This window comes from Capsicum annuum, chromosome 1 (assembly GCF_002878395.1).
Source record: "Capsicum annuum cultivar UCD-10X-F1 chromosome 1, UCD10Xv1.1, whole genome shotgun sequence".
In the NCBI taxonomy this organism is placed as follows: domain Eukaryota; kingdom Viridiplantae; phylum Streptophyta; class Magnoliopsida; order Solanales; family Solanaceae; genus Capsicum; species Capsicum annuum.
The window spans coordinates 153,708,858-153,730,057 of NC_061111.1; the positions used below are offsets into that span (position 1 = coordinate 153,708,858).

Sequence of the window (21,200 nt, forward strand, 5' to 3'; positions counted from 1 at the left end):
TATTTTAAGGAAGCTTTTTTAATTGGATCTAAAATGTGAAAGTCACCTCAATTTGGGTCTATTTTTTAAATTCACCCCTTTATATAGGCATGAATTAGGATTTGGCCCTTTATAGTTTATATAGATATGAATTAGGATTTAGAATAAAGTAGACTCAAATAACTCTTAACAAAAATTGGATTCTTGTTTTGTAAAGTCCCCAAAAATTGAGTGCCTACAGTAATATTGTTGTAATTTCACCATCATATCCTATAAGACGAGTTAAATTTTAGAACATTCTATCTTAAGAAGTTTATACATTGAATTTATACTTTATTAGGACATAACTCGTGTCTTGCAAATTTTTCCTGCTTTACACATAACTTATGTCTTTGGATATAAAGCTAAAATAAAAGGACAATTAGATACATCAAAGCTTCCATTACATATAAATATAAACTTTCTCGATTTGTGAAAATTATTTTTAAAAAATTGATTTTTATATAATTTTATCAAATAAGTAAATTATCTTATAATTATATATCTCCATGTTAGAACAAAATAGAAAGATACACTTATTTTGAAAATAGAACAAACTTCTCAAGTGCACCTAATTTCAAAGGACAAGAATATGAAAGGAAAAGGAAACTGAAAGGTATCAAGTTCTGCTGGCTGGTGGGGCTGGTGTATTTGGATAGATGGTGAATTGAGGATGTGAGGGATAACAATATGACGAGTTTACTGATTGATTAGACACCCAAAGTTAACTACTTCGATAGAATCTGCCAAGGAGAAAAAAAAGCAACTACTTCTAGAACAAGTGGAATGGCATCATCTCTCAACAGTTCTACTGTTGGAGTCTAATAGTATTTAACTATCTTTGATCATTATATTAATGATAATTAAAATTAAAGGAAATTTTACTAGAAACATCAAGAAAAATCTGTCTAATTCCAAAAACTAAATGAGCAGAAATTGTACCTCAAGAATTCAGAACGATATATTGTTGCAAGCTAAGATACTCCTAATATACAAAACACCACCTACCATTCAAGCTTCCCAAAAGAGAATAAATAAATAAAATGTAAAATTATTGTATGCGTCAATGATACACTTATATCCTAAAAAAGGAAATGGGATTTGTATTATGCAGATCGATTTCAATTTTGAAGGATAATATTAACAAAATACAAATTATTGATGCGACGAGTGTTGATTAACAAGCGTATAAACTTTATTTTATGAAATAAAACGGTATAAACTTTGAATCAGGAAAAATACTAGTATGTAGTTCTAAAATTAATAACCATAGGTAAGATATTCACTATAGGAATAAAAAGGATGAATCTGAATATTCATAAGGGCAAAATGAGTAAACAAATATGATAGAACAGATCCCAAAAGAGAAGTAGAAAAATAACACTAATGTCCTGCCATAAATTTTAAGTCACACCACCCATCATTTTGTAGCCTATTTGGGCTTTTTCCATTCATGCCACCTCACACATGCACCTCTTGCTAAATTTAGATATGTATTATTAACAAAACTCTATGCTTTTTTGTTATTAATCTTTTGGTTATCAATAAGTAATTAATATTATAGTGGTATTTTCTTTCCTCTTTCCTCTTTTGCATCACATGCTTATTGAATCATATTATTGCTGCATGCAAAGCAGTAGTCCTCCAGCATCATGATTCCTTTCTTGATCAACTTGCTCATGGAATCACAATAAAAAGGATAGATAGCCAACTCAATTAAAGTTTGTGATTGATTGTGACAGTTTCTCCATCTGTATTAATTTGTTTACAAGTTTTTAAGGATTTGAACAAAATCGTGAAATGATAAAATCAAAATGTTAAGTCAAAATTCACTCTAGTTTAAATGTCAGAAAGTGAGTGTGTACTAAACACGGCTAATAATACAATAGATTTTGTTGTTAACCCTAAAAGCAAATCATCATAATTTTGTATGCAGCTAGCTGATTCATCATAATCAAAATATTTGAGGCTGATTGTTAATCTACCGCAGCCTTCTTTTATCTGGTTTAAGAACCAGCATGGTAAGAGTACAACAACAACATCGCCAGTGAATTCCCACAAAGTTGAGGTCGGGAGATGGTAAAGTATATGCAGTCCATACTACTACCTTAGATGACGTAGTGAGCTTGTCTCCGATAGAAACCCAACTCAAGAGCAAACAGGAATAATATCATCCACAGCAAGAACGGAAAAAGTAAATTCAAACCAAAAGAATGACAAGGAATCGATCAAGGGAGGGAGAAAAGAAATATCGCACAACCATTATTACACAAAAGGACCAAGACTATGAACAACTAACTATGCTAGATCAGAATAAAGTGCGGTGGGATGCGCAGTATTCTTCCTCACTTAACCAGAGATTCCAGATTCGAACACCAGAAATTGGAGGAACTCCTGTAGGGGAGCAATTCCTCCTTTAATGAGCTTTACACGATGCAAATATGGATTGGTCAAGCCAGGGTGTGGTTCTGGATGTTAGATAGTTAAACCAAGCAAACCAACAAAAAAGAACATCTAAGCATGAATAAAGGCTATAACAATTCTTCTTTTCCATTGCTCCAATTTTATCGGAGTCCCGGGAAGGACAACTACTTTGCTTTCTTCATTTTATCTTTTGCATTGGCAGAAGGGGTTGAGATTAATAGGTATTTTGCTAACATTCAAGATCATACGTTCCTATACTATGGCTAAATGACTGTACCAGAAAACCATAGAAACTAAGACAGAAAGAGGAACCACAAACATGGCCAGATGGTAGACAAATTACTCTCATTGCCAATTGCAAGCAGACAACAATATCTGTCTTCTCATTTGATAAAATGAGCAGTCAGCAGTTTCGAAACTGTCAAGCCATGGAACGAATCAACTTGAAATAGTTCTTTCAACCGTTCATCACATTGTCTTCTTATCGGATGGATCCTGCAAAGAAACAAGCCCATTATCAAGTCCTGAGATAGGTGGTTTGACTCTGTTTTAAAACCTGGTACACATGCCTAACATACAACCACCATATAACTCCATGAATGGATGTGAATTCTAAATGAATATTATAAACTTGTTAGTTAGAGAAGTTGGCAAACTGCTACAAACTTAGACATTTAAGCATGGCGAGAGTACAACAACATACCCGGTGAATTCCTACAAAGTGGGGTATGGATGGTAAGTGTACGCAGTCCATACCACTACCTTAGATGAAGTAGTTATGTTGTTTCCGATAGACCCCCGGCTCAAGAGTAAACAAGAATAATAGCATCCACAGCAAGAACGAAAAAAGTAAAGTCAAACCAAAAGAATGACAAGGAATCGATCAAGAGACGGAGAAAAAAAATATCGCACAACTATTAATAAAGTACAAAGACCATGAACAACTATGCTTGATCAAAATTAAATGTGTTGGGATGAGCAGTATTCTTCCTCGCTTAAAGATTCCAGATTCGAACACCAGAAATTGGAGAAACTCCCACTTCCTCCTTTAATGAGCTTTACACAAAGCAAATCTGGATTGTCATGCTAGTGTGGTTCTGAACACTAGATGGTTAAACCAAGCAAACCAACAAAAAAGAACATCTAAGCATGAATAAAGGATATAACGATTCTTTTTTTTTCATTGCTCCAATTTTATCGGAGTCCCAAGAAGGACAACAACTTTGTTTTCTTCATTTTATCTTTTGCATTAGCAGAAGGGGTTGAGATTAATAGGAGGACTAATTAGTATTTTGCTAACATTCAAGATCATATGTTCCTATACTATGGCTAAATGACTATACCTGAAAACCATAAAAACTAAGACAGAAAGAGGAACCGCTAACATGGCCATATAGAAGACAAATTACACTCATTGCCAATTGCAAGCAAACCACAATATCAGTCTTCTCATTTGACAAAATGAGTAGTCAACAGTTTCATAACTGTGAAGCCATGGAATGAATCAACTTGAAATAGTTCTTTCAACTGTTCATCACAGATAATTGTCTTCTTATCAGATGGATCCTGGAAAGAAACAAGCACATTATCAAGTCCTAAGATAGGTGGTTTGACTGTGTTTTAAAACCTGGTACACATGCCTAACATACAACCACCGTATAACTGCTAAGGGATGGGGGATTTACTTCAGTAAATTCCTTTACAGTAACACTCAATATCCTTTTAATTCATGGCATATGTCCAAGAAATATTCACATCTCATATAGATATTAATTGTATAACTAATTCTGAAGAACCTGCTGAGGCAGGGGACATCCAAGAAAGCTAATTGGTACTTCTGAAACACTTCCTAGAGCCAGGGGAAGACCAAGAAAGGTAACAACTATTTCTGAAGTTGCTGAAGCACCTACTAAAGGAAGAGGAAGGCCAAGAAAACTAGTTGGTACTTCTAAAACACCTCCTAGAGCCTGAGGAAGACAAAGAAAGAAAACTACTACATTTGAAGCACCTACTAAAAGCAAGGGAAGACAAAGAGAGCAACGTAGTACTACTGAAGCACCAGAAAGCAGCAGGGTGTCAAGAATGGACCTTGGGCCTAACTCAACCTCAAAAGCTAGCTCAAGAGGTGAGGATTACCCAAGTCCATATAAGCAAACCACTAGTCCATTCCCCAACCAATTTGGGACTTTTACCCACTCTAACACCCCCCTCACGCCCAGGCCCAACTGGCACTGGCGCGTGGACCGGGAGCCCAAAACGGGAATGGACCTGGGACCTGAGTTAGGCCCAAGGTCCATTTCTTATCATGGTATAAGAGCCAAGTCCATTCCCGTTTTGGGCTTCCGGTCCACGCGCCAGTGCTAGTTGGGCCTGGGCGGGGGGTGGGGGGTGTTAGAGTAGGTAAAAGTCCCACATTGGTTGGGGAATGGACTAGTGGTTTGCTTATGGACTTGGTTAATCCTCACCTCTTGAGCTAGCTTTTGAGGTTGAGTTAGGCCCAAGGTCCATTCTTGACACAGGGAAGCCCCAAAAGGACATTTTCTAGTGACAAGGAAATACATAGAAGGATATCATTTAGTCCCGAATAGTTTGAAAATACAAATAGTTATAGTGCACATGTTGCACCTGCTAGATCGATCTTTTCGTACTCAATCTAATGTAGGCAGAGAAAGAGTACCTGGTTAGAGAACTAAGACAAGTAGAATTGGTGCGTTCGTTGCCGAAAATGAAGTCTGACTGACGATTCAGCTATCATAATTTAGGCTTATGTGCAATAGTATGAGAATATTAATTGTAGAAGGACATTCAAGGCTTGAGATTCTTTTCTGTGTTTCAAGAATCTATGTTAACAAAAGATAATCCATTGAACTCCTGACCCTGCTAAATAGAGTTGACTGAAGTTCTTATTAACTTTTAAACAACATTTTAATCACGACTATTAGTTTATGTTTTCAGTCATCTTGTTATATTTGACCTCCCTTTCAATTTTGTTTCGAGAAATGCCATTACACTTCCTGTTAAGTTTTCCATAACAAAGAATTCAAATTTGAGATAACAACGATTTTTTCCTTTTGAACAACAGCCTATTTCATGTTTAATTAATCCAACTTATCTAAGGTCATTTCTTTATAGTTCTTTCCTTTCCCAGGAAAAAATATCTTAAACCTCCCGTGACTTTAACCATTTGAGAGCAATACTACTACATAATAGTATATGTATGTGTGCGAATATAATTAATATCTTCATTCTTGAAAAATAAAAAGCCTAAGGTAACAACTAATTCCAAAGTTGTCGAAGCACCAGCTAGAGACAGGGGACGTCCAAGAAAGCTAATTAGTACTTTCGAAACACTTCCTAGAGCCAGGAAAAGACCAAGAAAGGTAACAACTACTTCTAAAGTTGTTGTAGCACCTGCTAGAGGAAGAGGAAGGCCAAGAAAATTAATTGGTACTTCTGAAACACCTCTAAAGGCAAAGGAAGACAACGAAAACTACTTTTGAAGGTGTTAAACACCTGTTAAAAGCAAGGAAAGGCCAAGAAAACAAAGTAGTACTACTAAAGCTGTTGAAGCACTAGAAAGAGGTAGGGGAAGCCTAAAAAGGATACTTTCTAGTGACATGGAAATGCATAGAAGGATATCACTTAGTCCTGAATAGTTTGAAAAACTATTTAGTTATAGTGAACATGTTGCACCTGCTAGATCTTTTCTTGCTCAATCCAATGTAGGAAATTAGGAGTAGCTGGTTAAAGAACTAAGACAGTTAGAATTTGTGCGTTTGTTGCCGAAAATGATTTTACAAATTTATTTTCCTTTAAAAAAAGAATTAGTTTAATTTAAAATTTTCAAGTTGTTAATGGAGTTTTTTTCCCTAGATTAATAAACATTCATTAAGTTAACATTTTTGTGGTTTATATTGCAATGAAAGCGGGGTGTTGGTGGATAATTAAGAGCGGAATAAAACAAAATAAGAAAAAACTTTATAGAAGGAGAGATTAATTCCTCCACGAATAATTACAAAATGCTGAATTTCTTTTTCGCTAAAAATATTTTATTCTAATGGTTCTTTGAATTGTGAAGAAAAATACTTTCTTTTTGTTTAACCTTATTACTCATCCTTTTTAGCTGGTATATTGTGATTGCTACTTTACCTTTCTACATTGTTGTAGTCCTTGATTTGTAATCAAAATCCATAGGAATATCAACTGATCTTATAGGTTGTTTTGCATTAATATACAATAGTATTCTATATTACTTGCTATGACAATGATACAAAATATAGTTAGTAGCTACATCACTAACTTAAAATTTGATCCCAATTTTCAACATTTTTATTATACGTTGTAAAATCATTTTCGACAACAAATGCACCAATTCTAATTGTCTTAGTTTTTTAACCAGGTACTCCTTCTCTGCCTACATTAGATTGAGCAAGAATATATCGAGCAGGTGCAACTTGTACACTATAAGTAATTAGATTTTCAGACTACTTAGGACTAAATGATGTCCTTCTATGCATTTCCATGTCACTAGATTTTTGGGCTTCCCTTGCATCTTTCTGATGCTTCAACAGCTACAGTAGTACTATTTTGCTTTCTTGGGCTTCCTTTGCTTTTAGAGGTGTTTCAACAATTTCAAAAGTAGTTTTCTTCATGGTCTTCCTCTGGCTCTAGGAGGTGTTTCAGAAGTACCAATTAGTTATCTTGACATTCGTACCAATTAGTTATCTTGACATTCTTCTTTCTCAAGCAAATGCTTCAACAACTTCAAAAGTAGTTTTTACGTTTCTTGGTCTTCCCCTGAGTCTAGGAAGTGTTTCAAAAGTACCAATTAGCTTTCTCGACTTCCTCTGTCTTTAGCAGGTGCTTCAACAAATTTAGAAATAGTTGTTACCTTAGGCTCTTTATTTTTCAACGAAGAAGATAAAATAAAGAGCCTAAGGTAATAACTAATTCTGAAGTTGTTAAAGCACCTGCTAGAGACAGGGGACGTCCAAGAAAGCTAATTGGTACTTTTGAAACACTTCCTAAAGCCCGGGAAAGACCAAGCTACTTTTGAAGTTGTTGAAGCACCTGCTAGAGACAGGGAACGTCCAAGAAAGCTAATTGGTACTTTTGAAACACTTCCTAAAGCCCGAGGAAGACCAAGAAAAGTAGCAACTACTTCTGAAGTTGTTGAAGCACCTGTCAGAGGAAAAAGAAGACCAAGAAAACTAATTGGTACTTCTGAAACACCACCTAGAGCCAGAGGAAGACTATGAAAGAAGACTACTTTTGAAGTTATTGAAGCACCTGCTAAAAGCAAGGGAAGGCCAAGAAAGCAAAGTAGTACTGCTAAAGTAGTTTAAGCACCCCAAATAGGACACTTTCTAGTGACATGGAAATGCATAGAATAATATCATTTAGTCCTGAGAAGTTTGAAAAGCTAATTAGTAATAGTGAACATGTTACACCTGCTAGATCTTTTCTTGCTCAATCCAATGTAGAAAATTAGGAGTAACCGGTTAAAGAACTAAGACAATTAGAATTGGTACGTTTGCTGCCGAAAATGATTTTACATATTCACTTTCCTTTTCAAAAAAAAGAATAATTTAAAAAATTCACGTTGTCAATTGAGTTTTTTCCCTACTTTTTCTATAAATTAATAAGCATTCAATAAGTGAGGTTTATATTGCAATGAAAGCGAGGTGCTGGTAGATAATTAAAAATAGAATGAAACAAAATAAGAAAGTACTTTATAGAAGGAAAGATTAATTCCTCCAAGAATAATTACAAAATGTTGAATTTCTTTTTCGCTAAAAATATTTTATTCTAATGGTTCAATTAATTGTGAAGAAAAATACTTTTTTTTTGTTTAACCCCATTACTCATCTTTTTAGCTAGTATATTGTGATTGCTACTTTACCTTGTTGTAGTCCTTGATTTGTAATCAAAATCCATAGTAATATCAACTGATCTTATAGGTTGTTTTGCATTAATATATAATAGTATTCTATATTACTTGTTATAGCAATGATACAAAATATAGTTAGTAGCTACATCACAAACTTAAAATTTTATCCCAATTTTCAACATTTTTATTGTACGTTGTAACGTCATTTTCGACAACAAATGCACCAATTCTAATTGTCTTGGTTCTTTAACCAAGTACTCCTCTGCCTATATTAGATTGAGCAAGAAAATATCGAGCACGTGTAACTTGTGCACTATACCTAATTAGATTTTCAAATTACTTAGGACTAAATGATGTCCTTTAATGCATTTCCAAGCCACTAGAATTTCGGACTTCCCCTACATCTTTCTTGTACTTCAACTGCTTCAGTAGTACTATTTTGCTCTCTTGGTCTTCCTCTGGATCTAGGAGGTGTTTCAGAAGTGTCAATTAGTTAGCTTGACATTCCTCTTCCTCTAGCAGGTGCTTCAACAACTTCAGAAGTAGTTGCTACGTTTCTTGGTCTTGCCTTGGCTATAGGAAGTGTTTCAGAAGTACCAATTAGCTTTCTTGGATAGCAACTACTTCTGAAGTTGTTGAAGCACCTGCTAGAGGAAGAGGAATGTCAAGCTAACTAATTGGCACTTCTGAAACACCTCCTAGAGCCAGAGGAAGACCAAGAAAGAAGACTACTTTTGAAGTTGTTGAAGCACCTGCTAAAAGCAAGGGGAGGTCAAGAAAGAAAAGTAGTACAACTAAAGCTGTTGAAGCACCAGAAAGTGGTAGGGGAAGCCCAAAAAGGACACTTTCTAGTGACATAGAAATGCATAGAAGAATATCACTTAGTTCTGATTAGTTTGAAAAGCTAGTTAGTTATAGTGAACATGTTGCACTTGCTAGATCTTTTTCTTGCTCAATCCAATGTAGGAAATTAGGAGTGACCGGTTAAAGAACTAAGACAATTAGAATTGATACATTTGTTGCCGAAAATGATTTTACATATTCATTTGCATTTCAAAAAAAGAATAATTTAAAAATTTCACGCGCGGTCAATTGAGTTTTTTCCCTACTTTTTTCTCCAAATTAATAAAACATTCATTAAGTTGACATTTTTGTGGTTTAGATTGCAATGAAAGCAAGGTGCCGGTAGATAATTAAGAGCGGAATAAAACAAAATAAGAAAGTACTTTGTAGAAGAGATTAATTACCCCATGAATAATTACAAAATGTTGAGTTTCTTTTTCGCTAAAAATATTTTATTCCAATGGTTTTGAATGTGAAGAATAATACTTTTTTTTTCCTTTTGTTTAACCTTATAACTCATCCTTTTTAGTTGGTATATTGTGATTGCTACTTTACCTTTCTACCTTGTTGTAGTCCTTGGTTTGTAATCAAAATCCATAGTAAAATCAACTGATCTTATAGGTTGTTTTGCATTAATCCACCCCAAGTTCATCTCGATTGCTGGAATTAGAAATTTATTGGGAACAGTAATCTAATTAAGGGCTCGATAATCCACACAAAATCGCCAGCTACCATCTTTTTTGCGAACTAGCAACATTGGACTAGAGAAAGGACTTGTGCTTGGTTGAATGATACTAGCTACAAGCATTTCCTGGACAAGTCGCTCAATCTCATTTTTCTAGTATTGGGAGTGACGATATGGACGAATATTGGGTGGATTAGATCCCTCGTTAAGCAAGATAGCCTGATCATGACTCCTACTAGGTGGCAACCCTTTTAATTCCTCAAATGAAGTTCCAAATTCTTGTAGTAATTGCTGCAAATCCAAATTCTCTTGGTCTTCCTTCGTTGTTAACTCATTCAGGTCAACATAATACCCTTTCCCATCTTTTTGCAAGGCTTTAAACAGAATTTTGAGTGAAGCCACTGATCTGGACAATGAGGGATCTCCTTGAATAACTCGTGTTTGCCCTCCTATTTCAAATTTCAGCGTCAACATCTTGAAATTGGCTTGAATATCTCCCAAGGTTTTCAGCCTCTCTAATACCAACACCACATCGGCATTTCCTAAATCAAAAAGGAAATAATCTTGTGTTATCCTTAATTTATCAATCCACAATTCCACTTCTTTGCAGTTGTCCTTACTCTTTACCACTTGTCCATTTCCTACTTCCACCACAAATGACTTTGTTTATGTTTTATTTAACTCTAATACTTCAACCAATGTGCGAGAGATAAAATTAGTTAATGCTCCGCTATAAATCAACACAATAACCTTCTTTCCCAATATTGTACCCCATACCTTCTAAGACTTTTTTGTGGTAATTCCTGCAACAAAGTACAAAGACAATTCCATTAACTTTTGAGACTCTGGATGTTCTTGAACACTTAATTGATCCATCCCTATATTTATTATTTCCTCCGAATGTTCTTCTATATCTCCATCTTCGATATCCTCTGTTGCAACAATAAGCACGTTTAATTGTTTTGAATTGCACCGATGATTGGGACCATATTTCTCATCACAGAGAAAACAAAGTCCTTTTCTTAATTTATCCTGATACTTTGCATCCGATAGCCTTTTGTATGATCCTCCACGACCTGCAGAATTTTCAGGTCCTGGCTACATGATTTCTCCTCGCTTCTGCTCTTGAAAATGTCGTGGTACTGTTGTAACTTTTGTACAGGCAGAATGATAAGGTGTTGTGGCTACATGCACATTTGGACTTGTAACACTTCCCATTTGACTATTGCCAGTCACTTGCAAATGTGTCGAACCCCTAGAAAGTGTCATAAACATATGCCAAGGCAAGTGGGCTTGGCTGAGAGCCCAATTCTTTTCTTCAATACACTGGCTTTGATCCATAATTTGGGTTAGAGTTCCTAACTTACTAAGACGCAATTCAGCCTTGACCTCTCCTCTCAGCTAAGTTGCATGGACTCAGGTGCGGGTATCCAAGACGGGTGCAGATCTGAGAGTCGGATTCGTCAAAATTTAATTTTTGAGATTCGGGGGTGCGAATCCAATTATGGATACGGGTGCAGGGATTCGGCTAAAAAATTAAACATTATAAATATAATTCTATATTTAAACAGTCATTTCAATTTACTTTTTCCTATGTGTCAAGGAAATTTTATTCCTAAAAAAATATTCTTTACTTTTTTCACTTTTAAGGTAATTTTTTTTAGTTACTTTTTAAATTAGGAATAGTATTTTTTATATGGAAAAAAAAAATTCTTTTTAATTAGGAGTAGTATTTGAAAAGTCAAACACTCACCTGATCTGCATAAATTAGATTTACCTTTTTAATATAATTTATTTTTAAAAAAATATAATTATTAAAAAATAGGACAACCAACAGTGAGCATTCCGGCGAAATTCCGGCGACCACCACCAGATCTGAGCATTTACACTTTCTTCCCATCGAAATTCCGGCGATGATAACACTTACGCCAGCAATAACCCTTTCGCCGGAAACAACCCACAATCACAGATCTGAGTTTTCTTTCTTCCCCATCGAAATTCCGACGACGATAACCCTTCCGCCGGCGACAACAATCACGGTCGCCGATTTTCTCCCTTCGCCGGTTTCTCCCTTTCGATAGGGAAGCCAACTTTCTTCTTGATGTTGGTCAACGTCTCCAGATTCGTTTGACCGAATCCGAGATGAATTCCGCGCCAGCGTCCGCACCGGTGTTGTGTCGGGACGGGTTCGACGGCATAACCGCCGAGTCCGAGCAACATAGCCTCTCAGTCCTTTTGTAAAATCCCCATCAAAACTGCATCATTCGCATCTTTCAAGGGTGCTGAAAGTAATTCAAAATCTTCTCTGTATTGGGCCACACTTCCAGTTTGTTGCAGCCCCATCAACACCACATATAAGTTTCCTAACTGTGATGGAGTGAATCGTTAAGAGTACAGCTACTCAAAACACATCCCATGTGACAGTTGGTGTTCTTGTCTCCCACCATTAGAACCAATTTAGGGCTCTACCTTCAAAGCAAACAGCAGCAGCCTCTAGTTTTTCCTTGTCATCAATGCCATTGAAATGAAAATAACGCTCCGCTCTGTTAAGCCACCCATATGGGTTGTCACTGGAGAATAAGGGCAGTTCCAATCTTCTAGGACGTGTTTCTTCACGAAATTGTGGCTGAACTTCCCAGAATTCATCGCTTCTGCGATTGTAGCTGTTTTCCGCCATCATGTCTGTGTCTTTAGTTGGATTTGCCTGAATCTTTGATTTCCTTTCATATGTTGAAGAATTTCAGCGTCATGTTCATCTTTTTTCTTCATCCAGTCTCGTAACTGCTCCATGTAATCACGTACTGAACCAATCTCGTCTTGTACTTTGCCCATTGTCTTCTCTAATCCTTCAATCCTCCCTTCCATTCTGGTTGAAACCATAAAGGCTTCGAAACCAAAATTATTAGGAATCCTGAAATCTACTTGCAAGAAATCTGTAGACTTCCAGAACAATGCAAAAGTAGAAACAACACTTCAACTATTATTTACTGTCACCACCAAGTAGAACGAGTTTTACAACTAACAAATAGAGAATATTTCGACAATCAAGGCATTTCAAGGAACCTTAACCTCCTAATCTGCCAGAAAATCCTACAGCATAATCTGATAGCTTATGCTTTCTACCCAGTACAATATATCACAAAACAACTGCCTAAATTGCTATGTAACTGCTAGTTAACTGCTAGAAACTACTAGAATTACAGGCATAGAATCATTAATAAATAAAACAGATACATTTAAGCTTTATTTTCACCCTTCTTCCTGCGGTTATAGACCCTAGTAACAACAGGTCTAACATGATGTCATCCAATCATAACAGCTTAAAAACAAGGCTAAATTGCGAGAAGCTCAAGGAGTGCCAACTTTTTCTAAAAAAGAATATGTTAACTGAATGAGTAGCAAAACCAAAACAAGAACTGAAATGATGAAGGATGTCAGCGGAAAATGCAACAAACCTGCAGCTCATTATCTTTTATATATTGCCATATTCGCTTGATAACCTCAGCTCGCGGCAAGGAATTTTCTCTAGTACCAAAGAATTTCACAAGAGCATCTGACAATCGAACTGGAGCAAGAAAGCCAGATCCTCCACCTTTCTGCCTTTTCTCTTTCTGCTTTGGCTCATCTAAAGCTGGTTAATTGAGAGTTGTAGATTTAACTTAGGAAAATGCTGTCGTTAGTTCGAGAAAAACTGAAGCAAAGGCTTCACCATACTGCAAAGCAACCTAGAAAAGGCAGAGAGCATTGCTTTCTGCACTTCGAGCAATTTATTCTCACCTTCTTCTCTGCCTTGTTTCTGTGTCCTCTTCACAGAAGATTTGACTTCAGCGGCTGCATGAGTCAAAAAAATATATATATTAAATATACAAAAGATTTCACAATTTCACAAGCACTTCCACTAAGTTGAGTTTTGAGTCTAAGAGATATTATAGCTGAAGCCACAAACAACTCTGAAGTCACTACCAAGCAGAAATTTTAATCTAGACAAGGGTGCTAGGCTTACTGCTGAAACCCCTTACAGAACCCTGTAATTGGTGTGGTTGTCAAATAATTACACAACAAACCAGGAAAGTATGCAACTATTGCTTCAAGAACCAAGAAAACAACAGGCCATAGGCACAGTGCTCTTCTGCAATCTTTAGTACCTAAAAGCAATAATCCCAATAACTACAGCAATACCATGACAATGTGAAATGGCTCATATTGCAAAATCCCACAATGAAATTGTCAAAAGGAAAGTAAAGCTACCATCTTTCTCATCTATGGGCCAAATATGCTTGGATAGCGCCTTGTTCATCTGGAACATGTCTATTGCTTTGGCCCGAAAAATTCCACTCAAAACATCATCACATAAAATTTTCCGCTTGTTCTGTGGATTTTGTAATTTCTTCTCCCAGATATAGGCCCAAATCTTCTTGACGACCTACTAACAAAAAGACATCACCAAACGATATATAGGAATTAGATCAAAAACAAAGTGAGGATCACAGCAGCAATACGCCATACAAGTTAAGCATCACCTCTGGTCTGCCAAGTTCTGGCTCGCCAACCAATTTCTGAAGCTGTGGAGAAAGTGCACATGGTTTATAAAATCCCCCTTTTCTCTTTTCTTCTCCATTCACTTTCTCAGACCTTCTTGAAAATATCAAAAAACAATTTGGTGTGAACAGCAATAGACAAAGCACGATTTACAACTGTATGACCAAAACATAGCCAGGAAGAAGCTTTCTTCTCCTGTGATAGCTTTACCATATCTCATGAATTTGCTGATAGTTGGGAGAATAATCAGTACACAATAGCATCTAGGTTATGCACCAACATACAAACAATAGCGTCTAGGTTATGCACCAACATGATTAGAATGCATTGAACAATTTAAACTTGAATCAATGCAAAGATATGAATAACTGATAAATAAATCAATCAACTATGCTACAATCCCAAACTAGCTGTGTTTGGTATAACTGTTATATTGATCATCTACATACATTTCCTTGTACCCATTTTATTCCATTAGTAGATAAGTTATCTGCCAAAGTAAATTAGGGTCTGCAAAACTAGAGATTCTTTCACACTTATTATTCTGACATACGTGTCTTTAACCAGTCTATAAAAGACTCTGTGCTATGTCGAACCTAAGTGTAACAACAACAATTAAGTATTAATCCCAATGTTGGCATCACCCATATGATTTCTTTCGTTCCATTTCTAGTGGGTTATGTCGTTCACTGAGTTTGTATTTATTTTGATAGATTGCAGACCTTTATGAACAAAGCACCTCTGTATAACTTTAAGCCTATTCTCCCTTTAGGAGTGTCATCAAAGGTGAAAAGCGCGAAAAAGCTCTAAGGTCCATTGGGGCTTTAAGCACGAAGCACAAGTAAAGCATTGAGCTTTAGTGAAAAAAGACTCACTAGTAAGGAAAAGTATGTCTTAGACCCTTGATTATGACACTGAAGGCCAAGTGCTCAACACATTTTGAGACTCGCTTCAGTGATTCAACGCACTCTAAACGCACCTTTGACAACACCGCCTTTTAGTGCCTTCAATCATCTTATGTAGGACACAGTCAAACCATTGCAAGCACCATTTTATCATCTATGCAGGGTTCTTAGGATCATCTCTTATCTTGTCCAATCTTACATAACCACACATATATACCCTAGCATTTGTAAGACACTACAAATAAATATGAAACAAGTCAACAAACAAAAAGGGTGCCATTCAATTTCCTCTCATTAATGAAAATCTTGGCCCCGCCACTGAACGCTACCACTTCCTCAGAGAGACCGGTTCCGATAGAGCCTCGGCTCAAGCAAAAAAACAATCCAAAGCAGTAAAGTATAAAATGAAGAAACCATACCTCGCTTTCTTCTTTGACCCAGTCTCACTCGAATTATCATCATTCTCCACAGATTCTTTCTCTTCCTCTTCCTTCACATCCTCTACTTCTTGTACGTCATCATTTGGAGTTTCTTGAACATGGGTTCGAAGAAAAACATCGATTTGGTCCCTTACAAACGCTTTCCTATCAAGTAAATCAACCCCAAATTCCTCCTCAAGCTTCCGACGAACAGTCCCGGCAGTGGCCGTTTCAAGGTCAGAAACTGTTAGTATTTGCCGGAGCCGTTCAATTAACACAGAATCCGACACCATTCTTGGGATAAAATGGAAAGTACAAAACTGGAAAAAGTAAGAAAGGCACAACTACTGTTGCAGTACTAGTGTTCCATGGAGCAGAGACGAAGTAAACCTTACTTCTTCAGTTCAAGAAAATGAAGAGACTTTGGCTATTGTCAAACAAGGAAAATATGTGTAGTTTATACAAAGTCAAAAACTCTTTTCTCCCTTTTTACAATTTTTTTGGCTCTTTTTTACTTTTGTGATTAAATGGAACCTTCTAATATAAAAAAAAATATGCTAATATATATATAAAGGTTTAAGATTTCTCTTTCGGGATTCCTTGTTAAATAATTTTTAAGTTTATTTTTTTATTAAAGAGTTTATGAGTATTTTTTTGGGGAGAAATGATCCATTTTAAGTATTTTAATTTATTTTTAATTTAAAATTTAATTATAAATTTTAAAAGTTATAAATTAGTTCACAAATTACCAACTGTCAAAAAAAAAAGTTTGAAAAACCTCCTCTCACCAAGATCTTTTAAAAATTACAAATTAATCAAAAATCTAATTCGCATGGACAGATCGATTATCAATCCGACCGATATAAATAGATCGATTATCGATTTGATTGATACATGGACAGATCGATTATCGATCCGCAGATATAGATAGATCGATTATTGATCTGATTAATGTTATACATCGGTGTTCTATATCATTCAATAGTGATCGATTATAGTAATTAGTCCGATAAATTAATTATCGATCTTTTTTATCCGATAGATTAACCATCGATCATTTTTTATTCGACAGATTAACCATCGATCTCTTTTTATCCGACCGATTACATATATATATACACACAACCTTTTTTCTTTTGAAAAAACATGGTACTAAAATTAAAGGAAAGTAGAATCTTACAACTTAGGAGGAGACAAAATATTTAGAAATAAAATATGAGTTTCGAAAAAGAGAAAATTAAAAAATCAATGAGTTTTTAGTAATAATAGAGGAGAAAAAAGTTAAAGAGGGGAAAGAAGCAATTTGAAATTGAAATAATGGGTTAGAGTTTTATGTTTTAAGTATATTTATAAATATCTGTCAAAATTTTTAATATGTTATTATAGTCTCATTCTTCATTAAAGTTACTTTTATTATTTTGTTTTAAAATGAGAAAATGAAAATAGCTCTGTTTGCTAATTGGAAACTTAAATAGGCTTGTTAGTCAATTTTTTTCTTTCCCACAAAGGTCTAAACTTTAATTTGTAAATATATGTACTTGTTATGAAAAATTGAAAATCTCTTTAAGGTCGTGAGAAAAATAGATCATATACCAAATCTGAGATCAAAGAAAATATGTTTAAAAATGGGACATAAATGGACAAGTTTAAAGGAAGATGATTTCCTCTAATAGTGAAAAAACTCTTTTTTCTCTCTTTTTTACTTTTTGTGATCCCACTTTCTAATATAAACTAGACAATGAATGGCCTAAACGGGCCCAATATTATAATTTTAAACATGTTTATAGTTATTTAATTAGTTTTTCAAAAAAAATAATCATTAATATTTTTGAATAAACAAAATAGAAAATGTAAGTGGAAATTACATTATATAATAAATATAACTTCTTATTTTTACAAAATCAAATAATATCTTATAACTTATTTAAGATTTCACAATTAACATTAAAATATCATATATTCTAATACTTATTTTAACATCGGGTCAAACACATTCTCTTAGATTGAACAACTAATCATAATATTTTTTCTACTTTATTTAAAAATTATACAAGACAATAGATTAAAATTACAAATATATATTTATTAACATTTTATATAGAATCATACGAAGCAATAATAGATACTAATCCATACAAAAATTAATTTTAAATACATTTACATTTGTTTTACAGGTATTTAACAAATGAAAACAAATGCCTACTGATGAACATTTAATCAATATATATATATATATATATATATGTGTGTGTGTGTGTAAGAGAATGTTAGCCTATCCTATGCGGTATGCCTTAGATGTCTCCATTCTCTTTTTTCTTTTTTCTCCTTTATTTGAAATTTTTCCTTCATTATTTTCATTAATAATTAAAAAAATCGTCATTTTTATCATATCTAATTATATCTCATAATTATAAAAAAAAAAAAAAAACTCCACCTATTTGCATTCTTTACTTAATTATCTCTTAATTATTGTGCTTAATAATGGACAAATGAAAATACTTATTGAATTCAATAACACTCAATACCAATTTAATAACAATTACAATTTACTATAAAATATAGATGTTATAACACAATGCATCCACTGCATAAATTCTTTTCCTCTTCTTCGTTGTACGCATTCTCAGTTGTTTTCTTTTTTCTTTTTCTTTTTGTTCAGCCTTTTCCCTAATTGTTGTTGTTGTTTTTCATATTTGTTATTTTAGTTGCTAACAATAATAAGTCATTGAAGGTATTAGAAGTTCCTACAAGCTAATACAGGCACACAAGAAGAAAATGTGAGAAAGGCAGACTACAAAATAGGTATTGTTGAATAATTGGTGCATTGTTTTTATTACTCTTTAGTGCAAGACCTTTGGCTATAGTGTTAAATATTCACATATACTGATCTTTTCTTTTATTTTTGGATGAAAATGCTCTATTGTAAATTTTAAAAAATTTATATACAATAATAAAAAGGTTAGGCAAAAAAAAGGTGAAGTGGGTCAATTATACAAGTCTTCTTTGTTCAACTATTGTTCACATTTAACGTAACAACTACCTTCCTCTGTTTGGGCATGTAGATAGCAAGCATATTTTATGCTTTTGGATTTTTTTGGTTTAGTGTAATTATACATACCTCTCACCCAAAAAATTATAGATATAATTTCAAATTTAATCCTAAATATTAACCTTATCCAATTAAACTTGATGCTATTTTAGGTAAAACTTGCATAAATTGAGTAATTTTTCTTATTTTATCACATTTGAAACTCAAGAATTATAATTTCCTGATTACTTAGTGTGTGAACCAAACCAAAAGATTCCTTAAAAGGACACTACAATATTATAAGGCAGAACAAAATAAAAACAAAATCTTTATGCCTAATTAGTAAATTCCAACCTAAGGTTTTCCAAAAAATTAATAATGACGTCAAGTATTATACCAAACAACTACTTGCCAAAAAAGAAAGTAAAAAAAAATAAGCAGAAATAAATTCAGGATATGTGCAATAGAATGAAGATCCCTATAAAATGAGATGACACCTTCCAATGCACCAATGGCGCTAAATGACTCTAAATTTTCAATTATACAATAGCAATTACGTTTGTATGTAAAACTGTAGTTCTTAATTTTTCATATTTTATAAAAAAAAAAATTGTTAACTATTTTTAAATATTATTACTACTTTCTATCGTTGATTGGTCTAAACCGTTCAAGCTTACAACTTAAGAAATATAAAAGTATTACTAAGATAACAATGATTTCATGAAGTTGAATGCCTCTTTTTATTTCATTCTTTCCCATTAGTGGAATCTTGCTCTTCTATAAACATTAAATAATCATTTATAAAAAAATAAATTTTTGAAGTTGGTAATATATTTCGTTTTATTTTCTGTATTTTAGACACAACAAGGTTATGTGGCACATCTCTATGACCAAAAATATTAATTAATTTTTTATTAATATTTTGATATTTTCCTATTTTTCTTCACCTATGATGAGCTATGTATTAAAAAAAAATACTTCTTAAAATAATTACTTTATATTAACTATCATTTATTGTGTTTTCCTTTATTTAATAATCTTTAAGAATTTTAGCTTATTGAAAACTCATTTAAAACTGCCTAATAATGAACCTATTAAAATGAAAAAGACATTCCACAAAAAGAAAGATGAAACTTCAATTTGCTAAATCTTTCATTTTCTAAATTGCATATACGTAGGAAAGTAAAGAAAGGAAAACATCCCACCCACCCACCCACCCACAAAAAAAAACACATTAATGATAAATAATTTAATGTAAAATAGAAAGGATAAAATAAGATAAGAAGAGAATATGAGATTCATATATTATATATACAAATAATAAACAAGTTTAAAACTTATTAAAAATATGAATAAAAATAAATTTGTTTTATGAAATCATTTTTTTTATACTTTCTTTTAAGAAAAAAGAAAGTATTGTTTTACTTAGAATATATTATATAAAAATTAAATATCTTAGAAGATTGAAAATACGTGAGTGACGAAAATTCACAAAAAAATATGTATATAATTAAGAGTGTGTATAATTGTTTAGAATTTGAAATAACTGAAAATTAAAAAAATTTCTTCAAAAACTTTCATCATGTTATAAATGTATTTACGTTATAGTGAATGTCTATCAAGATTTACTTTGATATCTATTAGGATTTGAAGCATCTGTCTTTTACTCAGACTAAGAGTAAATTTTCCCTATAAATAGAGAAATTTTGTTCATTGTATTTGCAATTTGATGATCTCTCATCCCTCAAGAGAAGAAATAAGAATCACTTTCTCTATTCTCTCTACTCTTCTTCTTTATTCTTTATTAGTTTATAACACGTTATCAGCATGAGATTCTGCCAAATAAGGTGAGATTATAAATCTAAAGGTAATTTCAAGGTTAGTAATTCTTTATGTTATCTGTCTTTTGCTACTAATAATATAATTATTGTTGGATTTGAGGAAAAATAATTGTTTTGGAGTCATTTATATTTTGAATTTATTTCTCAAGAACAATATTATCAAAATAGATGATAATATGTTGGGTTCAAGTCCCATCGATTTATACCTAAGACGCCTTTATATGGATAAGACGTTGAGTTTGAATTTCAATGCATCATATTGATATATTATGATGGCTAAGGCAAAATAATGGGTATTTGATGAAAAGCCATGAAATTCGACCCATTGAATATGCTCCATTTTATGAAGTGAATGTGGTAGCAATATATGATAAGTCTGAAATATGACAACTTACTTCATTCTCGAGGTGTGTGTGGTAGCAATGCATAATATGTCTGAAAGAAGACAAGTGATTGAATGCACAAATATACGCGTGGAGGGACAATATGATAATGATCATCAAATGTGATGATATTTTCACACGCTTATATGATTATAAGATATGCTAGAGAAAAATTCTCTACATTATATGTATGCCTCGATTTGCTCCTGAAGTAGCAAAATCTTG

General features: G+C 33.6%; 1 protein-coding gene across 6 annotated transcripts; it reads right to left on the reverse strand.

Moving 5' to 3' along the window:
- Positions 1–2,536: 2,536 nt before the first annotated feature.
- LOC107839968 (upstream activation factor subunit spp27-like) lies at positions 2,537–16,170 on the reverse strand. 6 transcript variants are annotated; one of them, XM_047398074.1, is made up of 6 exons: positions 15,724–16,170; positions 14,381–14,495; positions 14,109–14,283; positions 13,638–13,691; positions 13,316–13,491; positions 2,537–4,008 (listed from the first exon to the last, which is right to left on the reverse strand). In XM_047398074.1, exons 1-6 carry the CDS (start codon positions 16,014–16,016, stop codon positions 3,892–3,894), a joined length of 930 nt encoding a protein of 309 aa, XP_047254030.1. In that variant the 5' UTR covers positions 16,017–16,170; the 3' UTR covers positions 2,537–3,891. The 6 variants fall into 6 exon arrangements, with proteins under 6 accessions (XP_047254030.1, XP_047254039.1, XP_047254041.1 ...); XM_047398083.1 differs by having other exon boundaries at positions 2,537–2,937; positions 15,724–16,169; XM_047398085.1 differs by having other exon boundaries at positions 2,537–2,937; positions 14,381–14,492; positions 15,724–16,168.
- Positions 16,171–21,200: the final 5,030 nt, after the last annotated feature.